This window comes from Pristis pectinata, chromosome 7 (genome assembly GCF_009764475.1).
Source record: "Pristis pectinata isolate sPriPec2 chromosome 7, sPriPec2.1.pri, whole genome shotgun sequence".
Classification (NCBI taxonomy): Eukaryota; Metazoa; Chordata; class Chondrichthyes; order Rhinopristiformes; family Pristidae; genus Pristis; species Pristis pectinata.
In genome coordinates, this window is record NC_067411.1 from 2,902,593 (window position 1) to 2,929,442 (window position 26,850).

Consider the following 26,850-nt stretch of genomic DNA (forward strand, 5'->3'; position numbering starts at 1 on the left):
GTCTTGGCCTGAAAAGTCGACTGTTTATTTCCCTCTATAGATGCTGCCTGACCTGCTGAGTTCCTCCAGCATTTAGTTCGTTGTCCCTAATTGTGTTTTTCACACTAATGTCCTGTTTAGCACAGACTTTATTCTTCACTGTCTTGTATAATTTCTGTTCTGTGTGCTGTCTGTACCTGCGTGCCTGTGATGCTGCCGCACCTGTGCACATGACAGTAAACTCGACTTAGCTTTAATCTCTGTATCCAGAGCTCTGTATAATTTAAGATGTCCCAACTCGTGAACTAAGATCATCTGAATGAACCATTACCTTCCTAATAACTTGCTGAATCTGCAGGGTAACATTCAGTATATTGACATTTCTACCCTGGGAGATGGGGTAGACAGTCAGTCTATCTCTGCCTCTCATCATTTTAGGAACTTCAATCAGGTCTCCCCTCAGCCTCCGACACTCCGGAGAAAACAACCCAAGTTTTTCCAACCTCTCCTTATAGTTAACACTCTTCAACCCAGGCAGCATCCTGGTAAACCTCTTCTGCACCCTCTCCAAAGCCCCCACATCCTCCCTGTAATGGGGCGACCAGATGCGCACACCAAATGCGGCCTGACCAGCTTACATGCTGGCACCCTTGGGTGCCATGGTTCTAAGTTTAATGTATTGTGGAGTGCGTTGTGGAGAGATGCAGTCAGGACAGAGGGGGGTATGGGGGGGGTGGTGATCTGCAGGGGAGGTGGGTGGGAGGTGGAGGGCGGTGTCGCGTCTGTGGGGGATGGGCTTTGGATCTGAGGAGGAGGGGGGTGGGTCGGACAGTGAGGCAACGAGAGGCTGCCATCTCTCACCTGCTGCCCTGTGTCTGCAGGGTGAACATCCTGGGGATGGAGCCCCGCAGAAGCCCCTTCAACAACAACTTCTACAATGGGGTGTGTGACAGCGTGTACAATGGCATCCAACGAGCCCACATCCGCCGTCCTTGGAACATCGGCTCCCTCTACTATCAGGTCAGGGCCCGGAGTGGGCAGGTCCATGGGGAGGGAGGGAGGTCCTCAGGGGTGGGAATGGTGAAGTGGTGCAGCCCGGTAGAGTCACCATCTCACAGTTCCAGAGACCCAAGTTCGATCCCAACCTCGGGAGCTGTCTGTTGGTGTGGACTTTGCACATTCTCCCTGTGACCATGTGGGTTTCCTCCGGGTGCTCCAGTTTCCTCCCACATCCCAAAGATGTGCAGGTTGGTGGGTTAGTTGGGCGCTGTAAGTTGCCCCCAGTGTGTGAGTGAGGGGTAGAATCTGGGGGGAGTTGATGGGAATGTGGGGAAAGTAAAATGGGATGAGTGTAGGATTCATGTCATCCAGGCAGATCATTTCATACACAGGTACATCGACATAGTACTAAATGAAAACAGTGTCACAGTTACAGAGGAAGTGCCGTGCAGGTAGACACACGAAGTGCAAGGGCCATGACGAGGTAGATTGAGAGATCAAGAGTTCATCTTCAGCATGTGAGTGCTCCATTCAAGAGTCTGATAACAAGAGTCTTCAAGAGGATGATGGTCAGCACAGACTCGGTGGGCCGAAGGGCCTGTTTCTGTGCTCCGTCCCTCTATGGGAGGGGCCAGTCCTTTGGGAGGGCCACGTGACAGTGGGGTGGGTGGGGGCTGGTTGATCTATGAATGCAGAGCAACTAGTGTGGTTAATGGGCAATCAGGGATGGGCGATAACTGCTGGCCTTGTGAGAGAGGCTCCGATTCTGAAAACTGAATGAGGAAACACTGTTTACGTGGTGGGGGAGGGTGAGTGGTTGGGGAGGGAGGGGGAAGGAGAGGAGGGAGTTGGGGGGGGAAGGGGAGGTTGATGGTGGGTCTGGAGGCGGCCAAAGTGATGGGGTGATGAGCATTCCATTCTGTCCCCTCATTAACCCTGAACGAACACTGCGGCCCACCCACCCCTTCTCCAGACCCAAGCACAGCAACTGTTCACCACCGAGGTGTACGAGAGTTCGTCCGACGTCGTCAAGAAGATCTTCGAGGAGACCAACAGCAATTTCAACATTGGGCTGTCGTTGAAGCTGAACTTGAAGAAGGTGACCGCCTCGGCCGGCCTTAACTACGGGACCAACAAGACCAAAAGTCTCTACACTCTGCTGAGCTACAACCAATCGGAGGTACAGCCCTGTGTCAGACGGGGGGGGGGGGGGGGGGGGGGAGGAGGAATTGGGAGAGAGGGAGATGGAGTGGGATTGGGAGAGGGGGAAAGGAAAGGGATGGAGGGATGGTGTGGAGTGAGGGAAGGAGGGGAGGAATGGAGGGGGAGGGAGCGGGGCAGGCTGTGGGGGAGGAGGGTGTGAGGTGGGGAAGAGAGGGCAGGAGGGGTTGAATGCAGAGAGAGCACAGATGAAGGGAGAGTATAGGAAGCAGGTGAGAGGAGAGAGTGAGGAGAGATTTGAGGAAGAGGAGTTAAGAACAAGAGTGGGGGAGAGAGCTGGGGAGTGCACAGGGAACTGAGAGGGAGCAAGGTGAAGAAAAGATACGGCAGAGGGGACAATTGCGGGGAAAAGACAAGCATGGGGGGAGATAGGAGAGCAGGACTTTGTGCTCCAGAACTTGCCACACCCCTGACCAAGCTGTTCAGTACAGCTACCACACTGGCCTCTACCTGGCAAGGTGAAATATTACCCAGGTATGTCCTGTCCACAAGAAGCAGAACAAATCCAACCCGGCCGATCACTGCCCCCCCCCCCCCATTCATCTACTCTTGATCATCAGCGGAGAGAGGGAAGGGATAACCAATGGTGCTATTGTGGCACTTGCTCAGCAACAATCTGCTCACAGAAGCTCGGTTCGGATTTCACCAAGTCACTCAGCTCCTGACCTCATTACAGCCTCGGTCCAAACATGGACCAAAGAGCTGAACTTCTGGGCTGACGGGTGGCAAGGAACATTCACACCACACAAGTGCCAGGCAATGACGATATCCAACAAGGGAACATCCTGCTATCATCCCCTGACGTTCCATGGCATTCCCATCACTGAATCCCCCACTGTCGATACCCTGGGGGTTACCACTGACCAGAAACTGAACTGAAGAAGCCACATACACAGTGTGACCACAGGAGCAGGTCAGAGGCTGGGAACCCTGCGGTCAGTAACTCACCTCTCACTCCCCAAGGCCTGTCCACCATCTACAAGGCTCAAGTCAGGAGTGTGAGGGAACACTCTCCACTTGCCTGGGTGAGGGCAGCTTCAACAACATCAAGCTCGACACCATCCAGGACACAGCAGCCCACTTGACAGGCACCCCACCCACACCCACTCACTCACTCCACCACCGACACACAGTAGCAGCAGTGTGGATCATCTACAGGATGAACTGCAGCAACTCACCAAGACTCCTCAGACAGCACCTTCCAAACCCACCACCTCTACCAGCTGGAAGGACAAGGGCAGCAAACGCACGGGCAACACCACCCCCTGGGAGTTTGAGCCACACAACATCCTGACTGGGAAATATCTCGCCGTTCCTTCACCATCGCTGGGTCAAAGTCCTGGAACTCCCTCCCTGACACCACTGTGGGTGTACCCCCACCTCAGGGACTGCAGTGGTTCAAGGAGGCAGCTCACCACCACCTTCTCAAGGGCAACTGGGGACGGGCAGTTAAATGCTGGCTCAGCCTGCGAAGCCCACATCCCCAAATGAAAATAAAAGGGAGGAGGCAAGGAATGTGTCAACGGAGGTGGAGAAGATGGGGGAGCAGGGGGCAGGGTAGAATTCAGCAGATCGAGCACATCAGCTGTTGAGGGAGGGTGTGCTGAGGGACCAGGGAGGGGCAGGGGACCCGCTGTAGTTCCATTACTTGCTGAAAATTATTCCATTATTTCAAACATTTCTTCAAATCTAGACTAATGAATATTTTCGGGTCAAAGGCCGAATAGAGATCGCACAGTTCAACATGCGCAGTCGGCGCTACGAACTTGATCGGGATTTTATTCTGGATCTGAAGGAACTTCCGACAGAATATGACAAGGGGGTGTATTTTAAAATTCTGGAAGACTATGGCACACATTACACATCAGCGGGAACCCTTGGTGGTGAATATCAACTGGTTTACGTGTTGGATAAGTCTGAAATGATCAAAGATGGTAAGTCAGCATTCATGGTCCAGTGAGCTACACATTCCCCTTCCTTCAGTCACTCAGCGCTCGAGCCTAATGCCCCAAAAACCTCATTCCCTGGGGCATCAGTCCTAAATCAGTGAATCTAATTTACCATACCTACCACTTGGTATTGGAATTGGTTTATTATTGTCACACGTACCGAGATACAGTGACAAGCTTTTGTGTGCGTGCCATCCAGACAGATCATTTCGTAAATAAGTCCATCGAGGTAGTTAAAAGAAAAACAGAATGCAGGATGTAGTGTTACAGTTACAGAGAGAGTGCAGTGCAGGTAGACAGATAAAGTGTAAGGGCCACGACGAGGCAGATTGGGAGATCAAGATTTCATCTTTAGTGTATGAGAGATCCTGAACGGAGTCTGATAACAGTGGGATAGAAGCTGTCCTTGAGACTGGTGGTACATGTCCTCAAGCTTTTGTATCTCCTGCCCGATGGGAGAGGGGAGAATAGAGAATGCATGGGGTGGGAGGGGTCCTTGATTATGTTGGCTGCTTTACTGGAGCAGTGAGAAGTGTAGACAGAGTCCATGGAGGGGAGGCTGGTTTCTGCAATGCGCTGAGCTGTGTCCACAACTCTCTGCACTTTCTTGCGGTCCTGGGCAGAGCAGTTGCCGTATCAAGCCGTGGTGCATCCAAAAAGGATGCTTTCTATGGTACATCCATAAAAATTTGAACCTATTCTGAACTTAGACTGAAGTTCCAACAGCCAGCTACAGAATAACAATTAACCAATCTACAGATTGTGTCCCAGGACATGCCAGGTGAACAGTATCTATCATTCAGAACTCAACCAAGCAACAAGTAGGGGGAGTGATCAAAAACTAGGACAAAAGTAGGTTTTAAAGGTGTTAACGGGGGAGGCAGGGGTGAATGGATAGGGAAAGAGACTTAAGGATGATTCCAGAGAGAAGAGCCCGGGCAGCAGAAGGCAAGGCCACCAGTGCTCGAGCGATTCATAGTGAGGGATCTTCAAGGATTGAGGGAGGACAAAGGTGTTGGGGTTACAGGCTGAAGTAGGTTTGGGAGAGGGAGATATGGGTAAGGCAATGGAAGGAAGATACTCTTTACATGGAGCAGTTGTTGAGCGGTCACCCTGCAGTTGTACTACAGCTACTGGGTACGCACGACAGGCCAGGACCCTACCATTGTTTCCTCAGTCCCTTTTGTGTTGACCAATATATAAAATCATGAGAGGCATAGACAGGGTAGGTAGTCAGTCTTTTTCCCAGGGAGGAAATGTCAAATACCAGAGGGCGTAGGTTTCAGCTGAGAGGGAAAAAGTTTAAGGAGATGTGCAGGGCAGGTTTAATACACAGTGAGCGGTTGGTGCCTGGAACGGGCTGCCTGGGGTGGGGGTGGAGGCAGATACGATCGAGGGGTTTATGAAGCACTTAGACACATGGACAGGCAGGGAATGGAGGGTTATGGACCATTGCAGGCAGATGGGATTAGTTTTGATTGGCATCATGGTCGGCACAGACACAGTGGGCTGAAGGGTCTGTTCCTGTGATGTACTGTTATGTGTGATGGAGAGGTTTTAACTCTTAACCTTCAACCCATCCCCTCTGCGACTGTTTACAGAAATCACGACTGAGAAGGTGAAGGAATGCCTAGGATTTGGTGCCAATTTCAACCTCCACCAGAGTCTGATCAAAGGACAGGATAACAAAACCCTTGAGTTCACAGCAAGCATCAACAAGGACAGTTGTAAAAAGGTCACGAAGGAAGACTCAAGTACGAATGTAGATGGTTTACTTGGAACTGTGGCACTAGGACACGAAGATGTAAGATGAAAAATTCGCTGATGCTGGAGGAACTCAGCAGGCTAGGCAGCATCAGTGGAGAGAAGCAGGTGGTCAATGTTTTGGGTCAGCACCCTTCTGCAGGACGGATGCTACCCGGCCTGCTGAGTTCCTCCAGCATCAGTGTTTTTCATCTCGGTACTTCAGCATCTGTAGTCCTTTATTTCTCCAGGATGTAAGAACTAGGAGCAGGAGCAGGCCTAGAATCTGTTCCACTAATCGATGTTATCATCTGACCTTCCCTTAATATCCAAAAATCCATCAAGGACACAAGGAAATAGGAGTAAGAGGAGGCCACTCGGCCCTTCAAGCTTACCTGCCGTTCAATGTGATCATTGGCTGATGTATGCTGGCCTCGACTCCTCTTCTGGACCAGTTCCCCAGAGCCTTCAATTTCTCAATCTTTCAAATATTTATCTATATTCACCTTAAATATGTCTACTGATCTGGTCTCCACCACCCTCAGAGGGAGGGAAGTCCAGAGATTCACCTCCCTCTGAGAGGAGAAATTTCCACACACCAGAGTTTAAAATGACCAGCTCTTTGTGAAGCTCCCTCTATACCATCCCATCACACTCTCCTGGGGTCAGACACAGAGTGAAGCTCCCTCCACACCATCCCATCACACGCTCCCAGGGCAGGGACAGCATGTGTTGGATACCGAGCGACGATCTCTCCAGGTGGGGTGAGCTGCCTCCTTGAACCTTTGCATTCCTGTTGAATGTTCTCCCACGCTGCTGTGGGGAGGGAGTCCCTCTTGTGGTCCAATAATTACTGCCGTGTCTGTGTGCAGGTCTGCTCCTGGCCCCCTTGTTTTCAGCTGCCTCTTCCTTTCAGAAAAAGACAAGAAAAAGCCCCTCATCAAAGACGTGGTGTCCTTTGTTTCCGGTGGAGATATTTTGTTCCTGACCAAGTTGAATGTGCTCCTCTCTGAGGGGAACAAGGCGGTTGATGCCTCGGTGTACGTTGACTGGGCCAGATCGCTCATCAACTCAGCTGTGCTGGTGAAGTGGAAGGTAAGAACACCGTCAGCACTGCTGTATGATTGTATCCCACATCGTAATATAAGATATGATATCTTTATTAGTCACATGTACGTCGAAACACACAGTGAAATACACCTTTTGCGTAGAGTGTTCTGGGGGCAGCCCTCAAGTGTCGCCACGCTTCCGGCACCAACATAGCATGCCCACAACTTCCTAACCCGTACGTCTTTGGAACGTGGGAGGAAACCGGAGCACCCGGAGGAAACCCACGCAGACACGGGGAGAACGTACAAACTCCTTACAGACAGTGCCCGAGGTTAGGATTGAACTGGGTCATAGAGTCATAGAGCAATACAGCACGGATACAGGCCCTTCAGCCCAACCTGTCCATGCCGACCACGGTGCCGACTCAGCTAGTCCTAATTTCCTGCATTCGGCCCATATCCCTCCAGGCCCCGCCCCTCCGTGTACCTATCCAAGTGCTTCTTAAATGATACTGTTGTTCCTGCCTCACCCACTTCCTCTGGCAGCTTGTTCCATATACTCACCACCCACTGCGTGGAAAATTTGCCCCTCGGTCTCTGGACCTGAGGCAGCAGCAGTACCTGTTGAACCACTCTGCCACCCCAATGGTCAACATGTGCCTTGTGGCTGAGGCAACTGCGCCTAATGATCTTCTAGTCAGACCTTGCCCATTCACTCAAGGCACTGCAGCAATCTGAGGGATCTCCCTCACAACGCCTCCATTTAAACACCGTTCCTCCAAACATCGGCCCAGAAATCCCATCGTGTTGTGTGGAATGGAATCGGAACAGATGTGGCATCTTCATCCTGGGCAACCAGGAGACACTGTGGACCATGAGCAGCAGCAGAAGTGTACGTCGCTACAGTCCGTAACCTGGTTTAGGTAAAGGGGAGGAGGAGATTCAGGGGGGATCTGAGGGGTCCCTTCACACCCAGAGGGTGATGAGTACCTGGAACACACTGCTGAGGGAGGAGCGGAAGCACAGTCACTGACAGCAGTTAAGAAGCATCTCAACAAGCTCTGGAATCACCCAGGCACAGAAGGCTACAGGCCAAGTGCAGCGACATGGGATTAATGTGGACATGTTCCCACTGGTCAGCATGGACTTGGTGGGCCGAATGGCCTGTTTCCATGCTGTATGGCTATGACTCATGGCCTGGCATCTCCCTCACTCTACCATCAGAATCTGTCTGCACATGTTGCAGCCTGCAGGGCTCAATATCAAATTCTCCAGCTTCAGGTAACATGCTCTTTGTATCGGGTTTGGACATTTGTGCTGTGATTCCTCTCCCTGCTTTGCTCTTCATTTGTACACTCCGACCTGCTCAGCACATCCCAAGGGACCACACTGTTGACAGGTGTCCCTCAGTTATGTCAAACGGACTCTCTGTGACCGCACTGGGTGGTATTGCAGACCCAGTCCTTGCTGGATCGCTGACTGCTTGAACCTCAGTTGCTTCTCACTCAGCTGCCTTCTTTCAGCACATACATTATGGAGCCATAGAGTAACACAACAGAAACAGGCCCTTCAGCCCAACTCGTCCATGCTGACAACGGTGCCCACTTGAGCTAGTCCCATTTCCCCGTGTTTGGCCCTTATCCCTCCGTACCTTTCCTATCCGTGTACCTGTCCAAGTGTCTTTTAAATGTCGTTATTTTACTTGCCTCAACCACTTCCTCTGGCAGCTCGTTCCATACACTCGCCACTCTCTGTATTGAAGAAGTTGCCCCTTAGGTCCCTTTTAAATCTCTCCCATCTCACTTTTAAATCTTCCCCCCCCTCTAGCTCTTGATTCCCCAACCCTGGGAAAAAGACTGAGTGCATTCACCCTATCTCTGCCCCTCATGATTTTATACACCTCTATAAGACCACCCCTCATTCTCCTATGGTCCAAGGAATAAAGACCCAGCCTGGCCAACCTCTCCCTGTAACTCAGGCCCTCGAGTCCTGGCAACATCCTCGTAAATCTTCTCTGCGCTCTTTCCAGTTTAATGATGTATTTTCTATAACAGGGCGACCAGAACTGGACACAATATCATTCCCTTCTTGTTTGAGTTCTACCCATATTCCACTGACTCTTGTACTCCCGGAACACCACATCCGAATTCACCCCATTAACAAGTCATCGAGTCTTCAGCCAGTCTCGGCAGGAAGCTGCTTCCTTCTGTCAGTTGTACCGTGGCCCTGAGAGTTCGGCACCCAGTTTAACCATCCCTTCTCTTCTTGTCCCCTTGTTTGCCTGGGCCCAGTGGTGTTTTTCTCAACTTGCACTAAGCGCTGAGAGTTGAGAGCTCAATGGAATTCTCAGGGGGTTCCTCTGACTGCTCCGGTTTCGTCCCACTTCCCAAAGGTTGGTCCACAGAAGAGCACAGGAACAGGCCCTTCGGCCCACCATGTCTGTGCTGACCATGATGCCAGTTTACACTAATCCCACCTGCCTACACACAGTCTAATCCTCCTCCATTCCCTGCCTGTTCATATGCCTGTCTAGATCTCACTTAAACATTGCTGTTGTATCTGCTTCCACCACCACCCTTGGCAGCGCATTCTAGACACCCACCGCTCTCTGTGTAAAAACAAATCTTTCCCCATAAATCTCCTTTAAACTCCCGTCACCCCCCACCTCTCACCTTAAACCTATACCCTCTAGTATTTGACACATCCACCCTGGGGAAAAGACTCTGACTTCTACTCTATCTATGCCTCTCATAATTTTATAATCCTCTATCCGGTCTCCCCTCGGCCTCTGACACTCCAGAGAGGACAACCCAAGTTTGTCCAACCTCTCCTTACAGGTGACACTCTTTAATGCAGGTGAATCTCTTCTGCAGCCCCTCCCGAGCCTCCACATTGCTCCCAGTAAAGCAACAACCAGAAGTACACACACTACTCCAAATGTGGCTGAATCAAAGTTTCATACAGCTGCAACGTGACTTCCTGAATTTTATACTCCGTGCCCCGACTAATGAAAGCAAGTGCGCTGAACGGTTTCTTCACCACCCTATCTATTTGTGTTGCCACTCCACGGAACTGCATTCTACACAGTGTCATACAGCACAGAAACAGACCCTTTGGCCCATTGTAACAATGCCGACCATCAAGCACATATTCAGGGTTTGACTCAAATGAACTGTTGAGGGAATCTAGAGTCCTGGTTGTGATCATCTTGACTTGACTGTGGTCTGACACAGCTGACAGCAGCACAAAAACCACCAGAGAAATAAAACTCAGCAAATTTTACGGCTCCACAGTTCCAGTGGGGAAAAGCCCAACATCTCACAAAAGGCAGACGACAATCATTCCCACGACCGCCCTGGTTAAGCTGCTTTCGTTCTTGTTGTCATTTATCCTGACGGCATTGTCCAGTGTGCACAAACGTCTGGAGAACCAGACTCAGTCCGCAGTTAGAACAAACACCTCTGCAAAGGCACAATCTCATTCTGCTGTCATCTGGCCACCAGAGGGGGCTCAGCACTAGAAAAGCAACATCCTTATAGAGTCACAGAGCAATACAGTATGGATACAGGCCCTTCGGCCCAACCAGTCCATGCCGACCACGGTGCCCACCCAGCTAGTCCCAATTTCCTGTGTTCGGCCCATATCCCTCCAAGCCCCGCCCCTCCACGTACCTATCCAAGTGCTTCTTAAATGACACTGTTGTACCTGCCTCACCCACTTCCCCTGGCAGCTCGTTCCATACACTCACCGCCCTCTGCGTGAAAACATTGCCCCTCAGCTCCCTTTTAAATCTTTCCCCTCTCACCCTAGACCTATGCCCTCTAGTTTTGGACTCCCCTACCCTGGGGAAAAGACTGTTACCGTCCACCTTATTTATGCCTCTCATAATTGTAAACATTTCCATCTTTAGAAACACTTCTCTCCTTAGAGTCACCTTCAGAATATTACAGTAACGCATCCAATTCCCACGCCTTGGCCTGAAAGTACAGTTGGTTTTACCACATGATTCCATAATGCATATTGGTTATAATGCAGTGAACGGATTTGGGAACACTATTTGCATTATGCAGACTGCACTGGTAATAGCGCGATCGTGAAAACATGTTTAAATCTGTGCTTTGACGGCAACTACAGCCTGTCCTGCTATAACATGAGGTTTCTTAGGAATGCAACTATCATGTAATAGCAGAACTGCTTGTATATCGCCGGTCCTTCACCGTCACTGGGTCTGAACCTTAGAACTCCCTCCCCAACAGCGCTGGGGGAGACCCTTCACCAGAGTGACTGCTGCAGTTCAGGAAGGCAGCTCACCCCCACCTTCTCCAGGGTGATTAGGGACAGGCAATAAATGCTGCCTCGTCAATGATGCAGGCAAACTGATAAAGGAATAAAATGGAAGAAACTTTCATTGTATTTTGTAGGTTTACACAGAGTCAGAAGGAGTTAGATGAACAAACATGTAGCTAGGTAACGAGACCCAAGGTTTGATCAGCCAAAGATTACCCAAGGCAGTAGATGACACAGAGAGCAGGATTGTTGGAATGTTTACAGGACTTTTTTAGTCAGTTTGTAACAAGCCCAAGAAAAGAAAGGAATTTCCTAGACTTTGCTATGGAGAAAGATGAGCTCTGAGTGATGGACTACCAGGGATAGGCACCTCGGAGCAGGGGAAGATACCATCAATGCTGCTTCCGCAATAACTTCCAAGTCCTCGGAAAGGGTGAACAGACCGTGTCCGTGCCCTCTCCAGGTTGACATCCACCGCACTGAAGACCTAACTACACACAGTCAGCTCCTTTGAGCAGGTCATATTCCTTGCATTCCCAAATCCAGACACCCAAAACAGATTGAGTCATACAGCACAGAAACAGGCCCTTCAGCCCAACTCATCTCTGCCAGCCAAGTTGCCTATCTAAGCTAGTCCCACTTGCCAGCATTTGGTATTGGTATCAGTTTATTATTGTCACTTGTACCGAGGTACAGTGAAAAACTTGTCTTGCATACTGATCGTACAGGTCAATTCATTACACAGTGCAGTTACACTGAGTTAGTACAGAGTGCACTGAGGTAGCACAGGTTAAAAAAAAACTTGGGATCATGGGAAAAAGAAAGTGGGTATTCAACTTATCTCTGCCCCTCATGATTTTATAAACCTCTATAAGGTCACCCCTCAGCCTCCTACACTCCAGGAAAAACAGTCTCTCCTTATAAATCAAGCCCTCCAGTCCCGGTAACATCCTCATAAATCTTTTTCACACCCTCTCCAGTTCAATCACATCCTTCCTATAGCAAGGTGACCAGAACTGCACACAGTACTCAAAATGTGGCATCACCAACGACTTGTACAGCTGTAACATGACCCCCCAACTCCTGTACTCAGTGCCCTGACCGACGAAAGCCAGCATGCCAAATGCCTTCTTCACCACCCTGTCTACCAGTGTTGCCACTTTCAAAGAAGATACTCTAGTCCAAGCTCTGTCACAGGAGGAGATGACCTGGTGGTCAGAGGAAATGATTCAAGGACGTGCTCCAAGCTTGTTGGCTTCTGTAAACCACTTGTCAATGACTTGGAGCTCAGCCTCTGGACATGACTTTACTCAAACCTCATCTCCATTCTGCTCCTCAATGACTGGGGTTGGGGTGACCTCTGTTCTGGAACAGAGGTGACAGGTTGAACACTTTCCCATCTCCCTGTGGACTAGTTGCACTCCCTGGGTGAGGTCCAACATCACAGCAAGAAAGATAAGTGTTGGACCAATGCTTCAGCCTTGTTTAACTGGACTCACCCTTCTGTGCCGTTGTGTAACAGATAAGCGGTGGAGGTGAATTTCTGCAGGTCAACGAAGTTAAGATGGATGCCCTTCAGCCTCTGACTAGTAACGGAATCGAGTGTCTTCAGAGGTTGAGGAAGGACCTGTAGAATGGTGGGTCCATGCATTCACTTGTGAAAGATCGTGTCCACTCTGCCTCTGGATGGACAGATCCCCTCTGTGATTTGGGAGCAGCTCTTTGCCCCTGGGAGGAGGTCGGTGGGGGGGACCCTGGCGATGACTCTCCCTGTGGCGGGGAGCAAGGAGTCCCCTCTATGGTCACTGCAGGCAGACACCCCCCCCTTTCACGAAGATGGTCAGGATGAGGGTGACTGTTTCCCAGGACTATCTTCCTGGTCCCAGATGTGGGTGGAGGCTGTGGATTTGTGTCTGAAGCTCTTCACCACCAAGTTTTAGAACAGGGATACCGTCTGCTCCAAAGGCCGTTCTGTCTGTGAGTTGGGACGTGGGCTCGTTGGTCGGGGTGGCAGCAAGACTGGCCCTGATTGATAGGTTGTTATGGATGAGTTGGTCAAGGACCGACAGCAAGACTGGCCCTGACAGGTTGCGGTGGATCGAGACAAGGGTATTCGCATTGAGCGTCGTGGTTGAGCAGGTCTTTGAATTGTTAATTGAATTGGGGCCAGAGATGGCTTTTGCTGTGGTGAAGAACCTGTGCAGGTCAGGGCTGTCGGTAAGTTGCCAAGCCTCCTGCACTGTCTCCACCCACCCTAGGTCCGTTAGATCACGGGCTTTGTGCTGGTCTCCCCCTTCAGGTGATGTACAGTTTCCCTATGAGAGAGATCTGGACCAGGTCCACAGTGAGGAGCAGCGTTCCCCGGCAGTGAGAACAGGCGAGGGCAGGGCACCGGCCAAACGACGCATTTCATGCAGTGAGCGGAGAGGCAGAAACCCTCTGCATTTAAGTAGCACCTGGCTCAGCCACAAGAGCCATGAGGTGAAAGTCAAGGGGCCCAGACCTGGGATTTGTCAGAGTTTTCCCTGGATACGACCAGGGCTGGGAAAGCTAGGAAGCCGCCTAACGGAGATCTTCAAGGTGACACTAAAATAGGTGCTTTTGTTGACAGTGAAGATGGTCATCAGGCTTTACAGGGGGATGGTGATCAGCTGGGTAAGTGGGCTGAGGAATGGCAAATGGAGTTTAATTCAGATGTGTGTGAGGTGTTGTATTTTGGGAAGACAAATGAGGGCAGGACTTTCACAGTGAATGGTAGGGCCCCGGGGAGTGTTGTAGAACAGAGGGACCTCGGACTACAAGTACATGGTTCCCTGAAAGTGGCGTCACAGGTAGACAGGGTGGTGAAGAAGGTTTTTGGCTCGCTGGCCTTCATCAGTCAGGGCATTGAGTACAGAAGTTGGGATGTTATGTTGCAGTTGTACAAGACGTTGGTGAGGCCACATTTGGGATATTGTGTTCAGCTTTGGTCATCCTGCTACAGGAAAGATGCCGTTAAACTGGAAAAAGTGCAGAGGAGATTTATATTGCCAGGACTCGAGGGCCTGAGTTATAGGGAGAGGTTGGGGAAGCAGTGACTTTATTCCTTGGAGCGTAGGAGACTGAGGGGTGGTCTTAGAGAGGTGCATAAAATCATGAGGGGCAGAGATAGGGTGAATGCACTCACTTTTTCCCAGGGTTGGGGAATCAAGAACTAGAGGGCATAGGTTTAGGGCGAGAGGGGAGAGATTTAATCAGAACCTGAGGGGCAACATTTTCACCCAGAGGGTGGTCCGTATATGGAACGAGCTGCCAGAGGAAGTGGTTGAGGTAGGTACATTAACAACATTTAAAAGTCACTTGGACAGGGTCATGGATGGGAAAGCTTTAGAAGGATATGGACCAAATGTGGGCAAATAGAACTGGCTTTGATGGGCATCTTGGTCAGCATGGACCAGTTGGGCCGAAGGGCCTGTTTCCATGCTGTGTGACTCTGAGTCTGTAGTGAGAGATGGGGTTGGATCAGCTGGGACTTCCCAAGGGAGAGATGTTAATGACCAAGGACTTTGTGATGAAAATTATTGGCACAGCGTTGCAGTGGGAGATTGGGAGAAAAGTTCTACTCCGATCTGTCAGGATCGAAGAATTCTCCCTGAGAAGGCCTTCGGGTGCTGATTCTGTGATGTTGAGAGAGAAGTGTGGCCACTGCAGGAAGGGAAAGTGTCTGGGTTGGGACAGGACTGTCTATGTTTGCTGTTTCAACAGCACAGGGAAAGTGGACACCCCTGGGTGGTAAGTTTTCTCGACTGAACACCACGGGTTTGAACACAATCCTTCCAATATAGTCACTCACCACTGATCCCATTTGTCAAGAAACACTTCTATTAAACAATTGTCCCCAACATGTCTGTTAAACACTGTCCATTAAACATTGTCCCCAAACACGGCTGTGAAACACTGTCCCCAATCACTGTGCATTCCAGACTCTTTTTAAGATAAGAGAAGATTTCTTTATTAGTCACACGTACATTAAAACACACAGTGAAATGCATCTTTTGCGTAGAGTGTTCTGGGGGCAGCCTGCAAGTGTCGCCACGCTTCCGGCGCCAACATAGCATGTCCACAATGTACGTCTTTGGAATGTGGGAGGAAACCGGAGCACCCAGAGGAAACCCACGCAGACACGGGGAGAACGTGCAAACTCCTCACAGACAGTGGCCGGAATTGAACCCAGGTCGCTGGTGCTGTAATAGTGTTGTGCTAACTGCTACACTGTAAATGCTCTCCCATCAAACACTGTCCGTTACACACTGCTCCCTGAACACCGCCCAGTACGCAACGTCAATCAAACACTGCCCCATGGAAATACCAACCTCCCGATGGAGCCTCCTCCATCCATGCCCATGGAGAGAGGCTTGGGCAAAGGAGGGACCTGTCTGTCACCCTGAGGTGGGACCCTCCAGTCATCCAGGGGTGGGGCCTGTCCATCACCATGAGGTGAGACCTGTCAGTCACCCAGGACCTGTCAGTAACCCAGGGGTGGAGCCTGTCCATCACCCAGGGGTGGGGCCCTCCAGTCTCGGGGAAACATTGACGGACCCCCAGCCTTATTCCCAGCTGACGGAGGCCCTGCTCTCCCCCCCCCCCCCTCCCCAGCTGCTGCCGATTTACGGCCTGGTGCCTCTGTCCATGAGGAACTCCACATCTATACGGCGGAACCTGGAGCGGGCCATCGGTGACTACGAGGCAGAGTACAGCGTCTGCAAGTGTCAGCCGTGCATGAACGGGGGTACGGTGATGCTCCTGAATGGTCAGTGCTACTGCCTGTGCACCCACACCTTCCAGGGAGAGGCCTGTCAAATCCCAAAGGTCACACACCAAGGGTCAGGTGAGCAGTGGGCTGGGACAGAGGGGAGGGGTGGGGATGGGAGGAGAGGGGAGGGGATGGGAGGGAAAGGAGGTGAGGGGTGGGATAGGGCAGGGAGGGAGCAGAGGGGATGGGAAGGAACGGAGGGGAGGGATGGGAGGGGAAGGAAGGTGGGATGGGGAGGGAGGGGAGGGTGTACCTAGTGATGAACTCCAACCCCTTCCTCGGCCCAGCCGGTGGTCACTCCGACCCCATTGGCTGTAGGACTGTCCCACCAATCAGGAATCGGCCTGGGCTGGGTCAGGGGTGAGGAATGTGACCTCATTTGGGTCCCGACCAATGGGTCGGGGATCCTCTGTCCCCACGGCCCACCGAATGATGGGAGGAAGGGCAGGAAGGGGCAGGTGGGGGCTAATGTGTTCCTCGGTGCCCCCACCCATTTCACTGTTGACCCACACTGACCTTCCCCTGTCTCGTTAACCCTTCACCCCCACCCCGGCTCTTTCCCCCGAGCTGCCCAGATTGATTCTGAGTCCGAACGAGGTGGGTCCACCAGCTCCCCTTACGTGGGGTCTGAGGGAGAATCCCCCTCCCCACCATACTGTGGGCAGCCGAGAACCACCCTCGGGGGGCAATGGTGGGGGCACTACCCTCCCCCTCCAGTGGGAACCCCTGCCCCTCCTGGGGGCTGTGATGACATCAGAGGTACAGGGCGGTCCGCGAGGTGTGAGCGCGAGGGGGTGTGTGTGTGAGAGCTAGTGTGAGTGCATGTGTGCACGTGAGTGTGAGGCGGTCTGAGTAGATGGGAGGAGGACCGAGTAAGTGTGTCCCCTGTGTGTGAGCAGCAGGTTACACGGACGGTCACTGGAGCTGCTGGTCGGAGTGGTCGGGCTGCAGCGATGGGCAGCGGCAGCGGACCCGCCAGTGCCTGGGGCGGCAGGGAGAGGGCACCGAGTGCCAGGGGGAGAGCAGGAGCCTGGAATACTGCTGAGGTAAGGGTCTGGCATCCCTCGTCCCCTCCACCCTCCCCCTCCCAGCTCTGTCCCCTCCCCTGTCCTCCCCAACCCCTTCCCCCTCTGTCCTCCCCCTCCCACACTCTGTCCTCCCTCCTCTACCCCTCCCCCTGCACCCACTCCCACACCCCTTCCTTCCCCTTCCCTTCCCCCTGTTCCCCCACACGTCCCTTCCCCTCCCTCCCTACTTCACGCCCTCACCCACTGCCCAACCCCTTCCTGCACTCCTCCTGCATCCCAGCCCTCCCTCCCCCCTTTCCCCACACCTCCTTCCCCTCCCCTCCACACCCATCCACCTCTCCCTCTGTCCCCAACCTCCCTCCACCATTCTACCACCTCCCCCCCCCCCCCCATATCACCCGTGGTCCCCTCCAACCCTTGCCCCCCTCCCGGAGCCGATTCCCGGAACTTGTCCTGGCCAGGATTGGTGTAGTGTAGCGGTTAGTGTAACGCTATCACAGCGCCAGCGACCTGGGTTCAATCCCGGCCACTGTCTGTAAGGAGTTTGTACGTTCTCCCCGTGTCTGCGTGGGTTTCCTCCGGGTGCTCTGGTTTCCTCCCACATTCCAAAGACGTACAGGTTAGGAAGTTGTGGGCATGTTATGTTGGCGCCGGAAGCGTGGCGACACTTGCGGGCTGCCCCCAGAACACTCTACACAAAAGGTGCATTTCACTGTGTGTTTCGATGTACATGTGACTAATATCTTGTGTATCAACCATTCCCGAGAACCCCCAAACAGGAAGGAAAGATCCCACTCCCATGGGTTGGTCTAAGGCTTAGGGTATTATGGGGCATTTCACAGCCAATGGAATTTTGCAATGCGTTCTGTCATTAGGCGGGGAAACTTGGCGTTCACCTCACGCACAGCAAGATCCCACAAGCAGCACTGTGACGTTTGACCAGGACTTGGGGGAACAGACCACTGACACTGTAGCCACACTTCAACAACAAAACCTCCACAGCACAAATCTCCGTCACTCCTGCATCGAACAGTTCACCCACATTTTTAGGGTCATAGTGAAAGAGATACTGTATGAAAACAGGCCCTTTGGCCCACCGAGTCTGTACTGACCAGCAACCACCCTTTCACACTGGTACTACCCATTTTATTCTCCCCACATTCTCTTCAACTCCACCAGATTCTACCCCTTACCTACACACTAAGGGGGCAATTCTCAGCAGCCAATTAACCCACAAGCCTGCATGTAGATCAGAACAGAGAACAGTACAGTACAGGAACAGGCCCTTTGGCCCACTGTGTCTGTGCTGAGCACCGTGCCAAATTAAACTAAATCTCTTCCACCTGCAATGATCCGTATCCCTCTACTCCTTGTTTATCCACGGGCCTGTCTAAAAGCCTCTTAAACACCTCTATGGTATCTGCCTCCACCCCCACCCCTGGCAGCACCTTCCAGGCACCCAAAAAAAATTTGCCCCTCGCATCTCCTTTAAACTTTCCCCCTCTCACCTTAAATGCATGTTCTCCAGTATTTGATGCATGTCCTCTAGTATTTAAACATCTTCTGGATGTGGGAGGAAGCTGGAGCATTTCCAGGGGAAACTCACAGACAGCGCCGGAGGTCGGGATCGAACCTGGGTCCTGGCGCTGTGAGGCAGTGGCTCTACACACTGCACCACCGCCATCCATTCCTTGTGTTCAGTCTCTGGAGTGGGAATCCCCAACCTTTTTCCTCCTAGCATACTGCCCATCGGAGCAGTGACTCGATCTGACGTCAACAGGGACCTCTGTGTACTTCTCTCATTTCACACTTGTAAACGTTGAGGGTTTGACATGGAGATCTTATTGTTCACAGCTTACTGTTCTCGTTGACAAAACAAGCGTTTATTGTCCATCCCTAATTGCCCCTTGGAGGAGGAGATGGTTAAGAGTCAGGCACATTGGGTCTCGAGTTACCAGGGAGTGGGGAAGTTCTCCTGGGGCCAGAACACTCACAGGGCTGGGCAGGCTGGGGGCAGGGAGGGTGTGTCTCCTGACTGAGGGGTGCAGGGCCAGGGGTCACCGACTCAGAACCAGGGCTCGGCTGCTCAGGACTGCAAGGAGGGGAGTCTATGCCCCGGAGGGTGTGAGGCTGAGTCACTGGGTTCATTCGGAGCAGAGAGCGACATTTGGACAGGGTAGAAAGTCGAATTGGCCACGGTCTTGTTGAAAGATGGAACTGCTCAATGGGTTGACTGGCCTATTCTTGTTCCTGATTCCTTTGTTCTTACAGAACCCAAGTTATCTGGTCGTAATAACCTGGCAGTTTGTGGGAGCTTGCTGTGCACTAATACGGCGGCCTCACTTCCCATGTTAGAACTTGGCGAAGGGTAGAGGTGGTCACAGCAGTAGGGTTTTAGATAAATAGGAATTGGGGCCTAAGCTTAGGGAGGAGCTGTTTCCCCAAGCAGAGGTGCCAGGGGCAGAGATATAAAGTAACCAGTGGGAGATGGGGAGAGGATACCGCCCTCCCCAGAAGGTGGGGGTCTGGTCTGAACCTCACAACCTGAAAGGATTGAGGAAGCAGAAGCCTGTCATCACACACAGACAGTGTCCGAGTGTAGAGTTACAGGACCGCAACCGACAGGATGTAAACCTCAGTGCGGGATGGGATTAGACTGGGCGCTGGTTTTCGACAAGATCAGACACAATGGGCCAAGTGGCCTCCTCCCCTGCTGTAAGTTCTCGGCTTCACCACCAAGGGTTGCTTTTTTTGTTTAAAAGTTGCAGTGTAATGTCCTTTCTTGTGAAGTTAGGCTCCCCAGCTGCTGTGGGCGGGTTCAAAGTCGTGGCTCCCAACCCGCAGCCGCTGGTCGGGGAGTTTAACCACTGTGCTCACAGACCCTGCCTCAGCTTTGTGGATCAATACCGCCAGTGGATGCTGGGCAGAGACTTTGTTACTGAGTGCTGAGGGTTGGGCCACACACGAGGTCTGACTGCAGAAAGGAACAGGCCGCAGGGCCTGAGGGATCTCCTACCACCTCTGCGTGAGTCCCATCCCTGGAGATCAGAATAATGACAGCCTAGAGAACAAACGATAACCTTCGTGCCTCAGTTTTCTGCGTCTGAACTCGCTTATGCCCACACTCCCACTGCCTGCACATCCACACACTCCCAGGGCGTGCTCAGAACCGGCTACTCCAGGGCCTCATAGCACGGGGTTTGCTGGGCCATTCCTGAAGGCAGTAACACGTGGACACGTGGGAATAGGAGCAGGAGTAGCTAATCCCTCCAGCCTGCCCCACCATTCAATATGATCATGGCTAATTTTCCCCAGGCCTCAGCTGTGCCAGATCCCCACAGCCCTCAGCTCCTTGGTTTATGTACCATTAATAATCCGGTCTCCTCCACCCTCAGGAGCAGAGAAGTCCAGAGATTCACTGCCCTCTGAGAGAAGAAATTTGTGTGTACCTCAGTTTTAAATGGATCATCAAGTCATAGAGTCATACAACACAGAAACAGGCCCTTCGGCCCAACTTGTCCATACTGACCAAGGTGCCCACCTAAGCCATTCCCATTTGCCTGCATTTGGTTCATACCCCTCCAAACCTTGTACCTGTCCAAGTGTCTTTTGAATGTTGCTGTTGTACCTGCCTCACCCACTTCCTCCGGCAGCTCGTTCCATATACTCACCACCCTCTGGGTGAAAAAGTTGCCCAGGTCCCTTTTAAGTTTTTCCCCTCTCACCTGAAACCTGTGCCCTCAGAGAGAGAGAGAGAGAGAGAGAGAGAGAGAGAGAGAACACAGAAACAAGCCCTTCGGCCCTCTGAGGCTTTGGCGAGAAGAGGCTAAGGTAAGTTTCTGCTAAGTTTCTTTGTCTATTGGTGCTGAGCTAAAGTAGTGACAATGGATCCAGGGTCAGTGTGTGTTCTTCCTGCCAGATGTGGGAGATCTCAAGTCTCCTGGGTGCCAGGGTCAGGGACGTCTCAGATCGGGTCCACAGCATTCTGAAGGGGGAGGGTGAGCAGCCAGAGGTGGTGGTACACATATGTACCAACGATGTAAGTAGGAAAAAGGATGAGGTCCTGAAAAGTGAATATGGGGAACTAGGTAGGAAGCTGAAAAGCAGGACCTCAAGGGTAGTAATCTCTGGATTGCTGCCTGTGCCACGCACCAGTGAGGGTAAGAATAGGTTGATTTGGCAGATGAATGTGTGGCTCAGGAATTGGTGCAGGAGGCAGGGTTTCGGATTTGTGGATCATTGGGATCTCTTCTGGGGAAGGTATGACCTGTACAAAAGGGACGGGTTACACCTGAACTGGTGGAGGACCAATATCCTTGGGAACAGGTTTGGTAGAACTGTTGGAGGGTTTAAACTAGTTTGGCAGGGGGATGGGAACCTGAATGATAGGTCAGAGGATGGGGCAGTTGGTGTACAGGTTGATGCAGTGTGTAGAGAGACTGAGGAAGGATAGGCAAAATTGCAGTCAGTTGGATGGGTTGAAGTGTGTTTATTTTAATGCGAGAAGTATCAGGAACAAAGGTGCTGAACTTAGACTGTGGGTCAGTACATGGAACCACTGTGTTGTGGCCATTACAGAGACTTGGCTGTCGCAAGGGCAGGAATGGCTGCTGGATGTTCTGGGGTTTAGATGTTTCAAAAGGGACAGGGATGGAGGTAAAAGAGGTGGGGGGGGGTGGTGGGTGGCTTTGCTGATCAGGGACAGTGTCACAGCTGTAGAAAGAGAGGATGTCCTGGAGGGATCGTCCACTGAGTCAGTGTGGGTGGAAGTCAGAAATAGGAAAGGAACGATCACTCTACTGGGAGTGTTCTACAGACCCCCCAATAGAGCAGAGACACTGAGGAACAGATCAGGGGGCAGATTTTGGAGAGGTGCAAACATCACAGGGTTGATATCATGGGTGATTTCAACTTCTCCAATATTGATTGGCTCCCCCTTAGTGCAAAAGGTTTGGATGGGGTGGAATTTGTTCGGTGTGTCCAGGAAGGATTCTTGACACAGTATATAGACAGGCCGACTAGAGGAGAGGCCATTCTGTATCTGGTACTAGGCAATGAGCCTGTTCAGGTGTCAGATCTCTCGGTGGGTGAGCATTTTGGGGGCAGTGACCATAACTCCCTGACCTTTACCCTTGCCTTGGAGAGGGACAGGAGGGTGAAGGAACCATGGTTGACAAGAGATGTGGAATATCTAGTGAAGATGAAGAAAGAAGCTTACTTAAGGCTTAGGAAGCAAGGATCAGACAGGGCTCTAGAGAGTTGGTAGCCAGGAAGGAGATTAAGAATGGACTTAGCAGAGCTAGAAGGGGGAATGAGAAGTCCTTGGCGAGTAGGATTAAGGAAAACCCCAAGGCATTTGGCTCATATGTGAAGAACAGGAGGATGACTCGACTGAGGGTTGGACCGATTAGGGATAGAGGAGGAAACATGTGCCTGGAGTCGGGGGAAGTTCTTAATGAATACTTTGCTTCAGTAGTCACCTGTGAGAGAGACCTTGACATTTGTGAGGATGGCGTAAAACAGGCTGATAAGCTAGAACTTGTCGATATTAAGGAGGATGTGCTGGAGCTTTTGAAAAACATTAGGATAGATAAGTCCCTGGGGCCAGACGGGATATATCCAAGGTTATAACGGGAAGTGAGGGAAGAGATTTCTGAGCCCTTGGCGATGATCTCTGCATCCTCATTGGCCACAGGAGTAGTGTCTGATGATTGGAGAGTGGCAAATGTTATTCCTTTGTTCAAGAAAGGGAGTAGGGATAACTCTGGGAATTATAGACCAGTGAGTCTTACTTCAGTGGTAGGCAAATTATTGGAAAATATTCTTAAGGACAGGATTTATGAGCATTTGGAGAAGCATAGTTTGATTAGGGACGGTCAGCATGGCTTTGTGAGGGGCAGGTCACGCCTCATGAGCCTGATTGAATTCTTTGAGGATGTGACAAAGCACATTGAAGGTAGAGCAGTGGGTGTGGTGTATATGGATTTTAGTAAGGCATTTAATAAGGTTCCCCACGATAGGGCCGTTCAGAAGGTCAGGAGGCATGGGATCTAGGGAAACTTGGCTGTGTGGATTCGGAATTGGCTTGCTCAGAAGGCAGAGGGTGGTTGTAGATGGAGTGTATTCTGCCTGGAGGTCTGTGACCAGTGGTGTTCTGCAGGGATCTGTTCTGGGACCCCTGCTCTTTGTGATTTTTATAAATGACTTGGATGAGGAAGTGGAAGGGTGGGTTAGTAAGGTTGCAGATGACACAAAGGAGGGATAGGATGGTGTTGTGGATAGTGTAGAAGGTTGTCGAGGGTTACAATAGGACATCGATAGGATGCAAAGCTGGGCTGAGAAGTGGCAGATGGAGTTCATCCTGGAAAAGTGTGAAGTGATTCACTTTGCAAGGTTGAATTTGAAGGCAGAATACAGGGTAAATGGCAGGATTCTTAGCAGTGTGGAAGAATAGGGGGATCTTGGGTTCTACATCCATAGATCCCTCAAGGCTGCCGAGCAGGTCGATAGGATTGTTAAGAAGGCATATGGTGTGTTGGCCTTCGTTAGTCGGGGTACTGAGGTTAAGTGTTGCAAGGTAATGTTACAGCTCTATAAAACCCTGGTTAGACCACACTCGGAGTATTGTGTTCAGTTCTGGTCGCCTCGTTATAGGAAGGATGTGGAAGCTTTAGAGAGGGTGCAGTGGAGATTTACCAGGATGTTGCCTGGATTGGAGAGCATGTCTTATGAGGATAGGTTGAGTGAGCTAGGGCTTTTCTCTTTGGAGAGGAGGAGGATGAGAGGTGACTTGATTGAGGTGTACAAGATAAGAGGCATAGATCGAGTGGACAGTCAGAGACTTTTTCCCAGGTCAGAAATGGCTAACACAAGGGTGCATAATTTAAGGTGAGTGGAGGAAAGTACAGGGGGGATATCAGAGGTAAGTTTTTTTACGCAGAGAGTGGTGGGTGCGTGGAACGTGCTGCCAGGGGTGCTGGTAGAGGCAGATACATTGGGGACATTTAAAAGACTCTTAGATAGCACATGGATGAGAGAAAAATGGAGGGGCATACGGGAGGGAAGGGTTAGATAGATCTTAGAGCAGGATAAAATGTCAGCACAACATCGTGGGCCGAAGGGCCTGCACTGTGCTGTAATGTTCTGTGTTCTATGTACGAGTCTGTGCTGACTGTCTCAATTACCATTTACACCAATCCTACACTGATCCAATTTCACTTTCCCCATAATCCCATCAATCTCCACCCCTCACCCACACACTAGGGGTAATTTACAGTGGCCGATTACCCCACCAACCCTCACGTCGTTGGGATGTGGGAGAGAACTGGAGCACCTGGGGGAAACACACGTGGTCACAGGGAGAACATGCAAACTCCACACTGACAGCACCGGAGGGCAGGATCGAGCCCGGGTCTCTGGAGCTGTGAGGCAGTGGATCGACCTGCTGTGCCACTGTGACAGGCTTCTTGCCTTGAGGCTATGACTCCTTGATTAAGACTCGTTAGGTGTTAGGATTAATCTCACTACAGGAGGACGTCACATATAGGCCAGAGGGTAATGAGAAGAGGGTGGTGAAGATCGTGGTCAGAATTATCCATTCTACATTTCCTTCCAGCCTTCTGGAGTGGGATGTACGTTGTCCAGCTGACGTCGTGGAGTCTGAACCCGTCCCCAAGTCATTGACCTGAGCCTCAGGATCATTCAAGCACTACCCAACACCAGGTGCCCACGGAGAGGGGGATAACAAGCAGCACGGTTGGTGTCAGTGTCCACCTCCATGGACGGATGTTTGGTGATCCCTGGTTCTCGACCCCCGCCAGGCCTTGACCACAATGTCAGCTCCTTCCACATCCCATGTGTTCTGGGCAAACTCATCCATTCCCCCCCCCCATCAATAAACATTGTCAGAACAGCTGGAACCACGTTCGTTACCTCTGCAGTTTGCATCAGTGTTCTACAACAGACTGGGGGGGGGGCACAGATGGAGGGAGGGTGGGTGGGTGGGGGGGGTCCCAGTCGGAAAGTGGATGAAGGGGTCACAGATAGAGGGTGGGTGGGGGGGTGTCAGTTGGAGAGTGTGCGGGGAGTCACAGTCGGAGAGTGGATGGAGGGGTCACAGTCGGAGGGTGGGCAGGGAGTCACAGTGGGAGAATGGATGGAGGGGTCACTGTTGGGCGGGGGGAGCGGGGGTGTTCACAGTCAGAGGGGGAGCGGAAGGTTCACTGTTGGAGGGTGGGCGGGTGAGCGGGGGAGCGGGGGATCACAGTCGGAGGGTGGGCGGGGAGTCACTGGGAGAATGGATGGAGGGGTCACTGTTGGGCGGGGGGAGTGGGGGTGTTCACAGTCAGAGGGGGAGCGGGAGGTTCACGGTCGGAGGGTGGGCGGGAGGAGCAGGGTGGTCACGGTCGGAGGGTGGTGGTGGTGGGGGAGTAGGGGGTCACGGTCGCAGAGTGGGTTAACCAGCAGTGAACTAGTTAAGAGTATTGCACTTAGTGATGTGTCAGTAACTGTATTACAGGCAGAATATGGGCGAGGGGATCAGGTTCGTTCATTATCATGGGCACACACACCCTGGGTGTAAGTGCCGTGAAAACTAGCTTTTCACAACAGCAGCACAGTACAGTAAGATTAAGATTTCTTTATTAGTCGCAAGTACATCGAAACACACAGTGAAATACATCTACTGCTTGGAGTGTTCTGGGGGCAGCCTGCAAGCATAGAAGCCTTGCATAGAAACCTTCCTTGGAGCACAGAAGAATGAGGGGAGATTTGATAGAGGTTTACAAAATTATGAGGGGTACAGACAGAGTTAATGCGAGTAGGCTCATTCCACCTAGATTAGGAGAGAAAAGTACGAGAGGACATGGCTTTAGGGTGAAAGGTTTAGGGGGAACATTAGGGGGAACTTCACTCAGAGAGTGGTGGGAGTGCGGAACGAGCTGCCATCTGACGTGGTAAATGCGGGCTCACTCTTAAGTTTTAAGAATAAATTGGATAGATTCATGGATGGGAGAGGTCTGGAGGGTTATGGACTGGGTGTAGGTCAATGGGACTAGTGGAATAAAGTTTCAGCACAAACTAGAAGGGCGGAATGGCTTGTTTTCTGTGCTGTAGTGTTCTATGGCTCTGTGGGTCTAAGTGTCGCCATGCTTCCAGCGCCAACATAGCATGCCCACAACTTCCTAACCCGTACGTCTTTGGAATGTGGGAGGAAACCGGAGGGAACCCACGCAGACATGGGGAGACCATCCAAGCTCCTTACAGACAGCGGCGGGAATTGAACCCAGGTCGCTGGCGCTGTAACGCTAACCACTACACTACCGTGACAAAAATGACAAAGATAAGTTAACATAAACTTAATTTAACATAAAATTATCCATAACTTGCACAACAACTAAACAAAATAAACATAACGACATCAGTGCAAGTTGAGGGAAACATAGTCCGAGGTAGAGTTGGGGTTTTTCAGGTGGGTTCAAGAACCTGATTGCATTGGGGAAGAAGCTGTTGTTGAACCTTGAGGTGTGGGTCTTCAGGCTCCTGTACCTCCTGCCTGATGGCAGCATCGAGAAGGGGGCACAGCCCGGATGGTGGGGGTACCTGATGATGGATGTCGCCTTCCTGAGACATCGCCTCTTGTAGATGTCCTCGATGGTGGGGAGAGCCGTACCCGTAATGAAACTGGCTGAGTCCCACCGCTCTCTGTACCTCTTGCGTTCCTGTGCATTGGCGTTTCCACACCAGGCGGTGATACAACCAGTCAGAGTACGAGTTACAGGTGTCACGGTTGCAGTGGAGGATAG

At 51.6% G+C, this 26,850-nt stretch overlaps 1 protein-coding gene across 2 annotated transcripts in view; it reads left to right on the forward strand.

Moving 5' to 3' along the window:
* Positions 1 to 26,850, forward strand: part of c9 (complement component 9) — a 45,401-nt gene that overhangs the window by 12,367 nt on the left and 6,184 nt on the right. The window contains exons 5-12 of one of the 2 annotated variants that reach the window (XM_052020486.1): positions 861 to 999; positions 1,952 to 2,158; positions 3,893 to 4,133; positions 5,750 to 5,902; positions 6,808 to 6,986; positions 15,863 to 16,094; positions 16,919 to 17,065; positions 24,663 to 24,966. In XM_052020486.1, coding sequence (XP_051876446.1) covers positions 861 to 999; positions 1,952 to 2,158; positions 3,893 to 4,133; positions 5,750 to 5,902; positions 6,808 to 6,986; positions 15,863 to 16,094; positions 16,919 to 17,064 — 1,297 coding nt within the window. In that variant the 3' untranslated portion in view covers position 17,065; positions 24,663 to 24,966. Of the gene's footprint in view, positions 1 to 860; positions 1,000 to 1,951; positions 2,159 to 3,892; positions 4,134 to 5,749; positions 5,903 to 6,807; positions 6,987 to 15,862; positions 16,095 to 16,918; positions 17,066 to 24,662; positions 24,967 to 26,850 lie in introns of those variants that run through there. The other variant, XM_052020487.1, reaches the window with a different exon arrangement.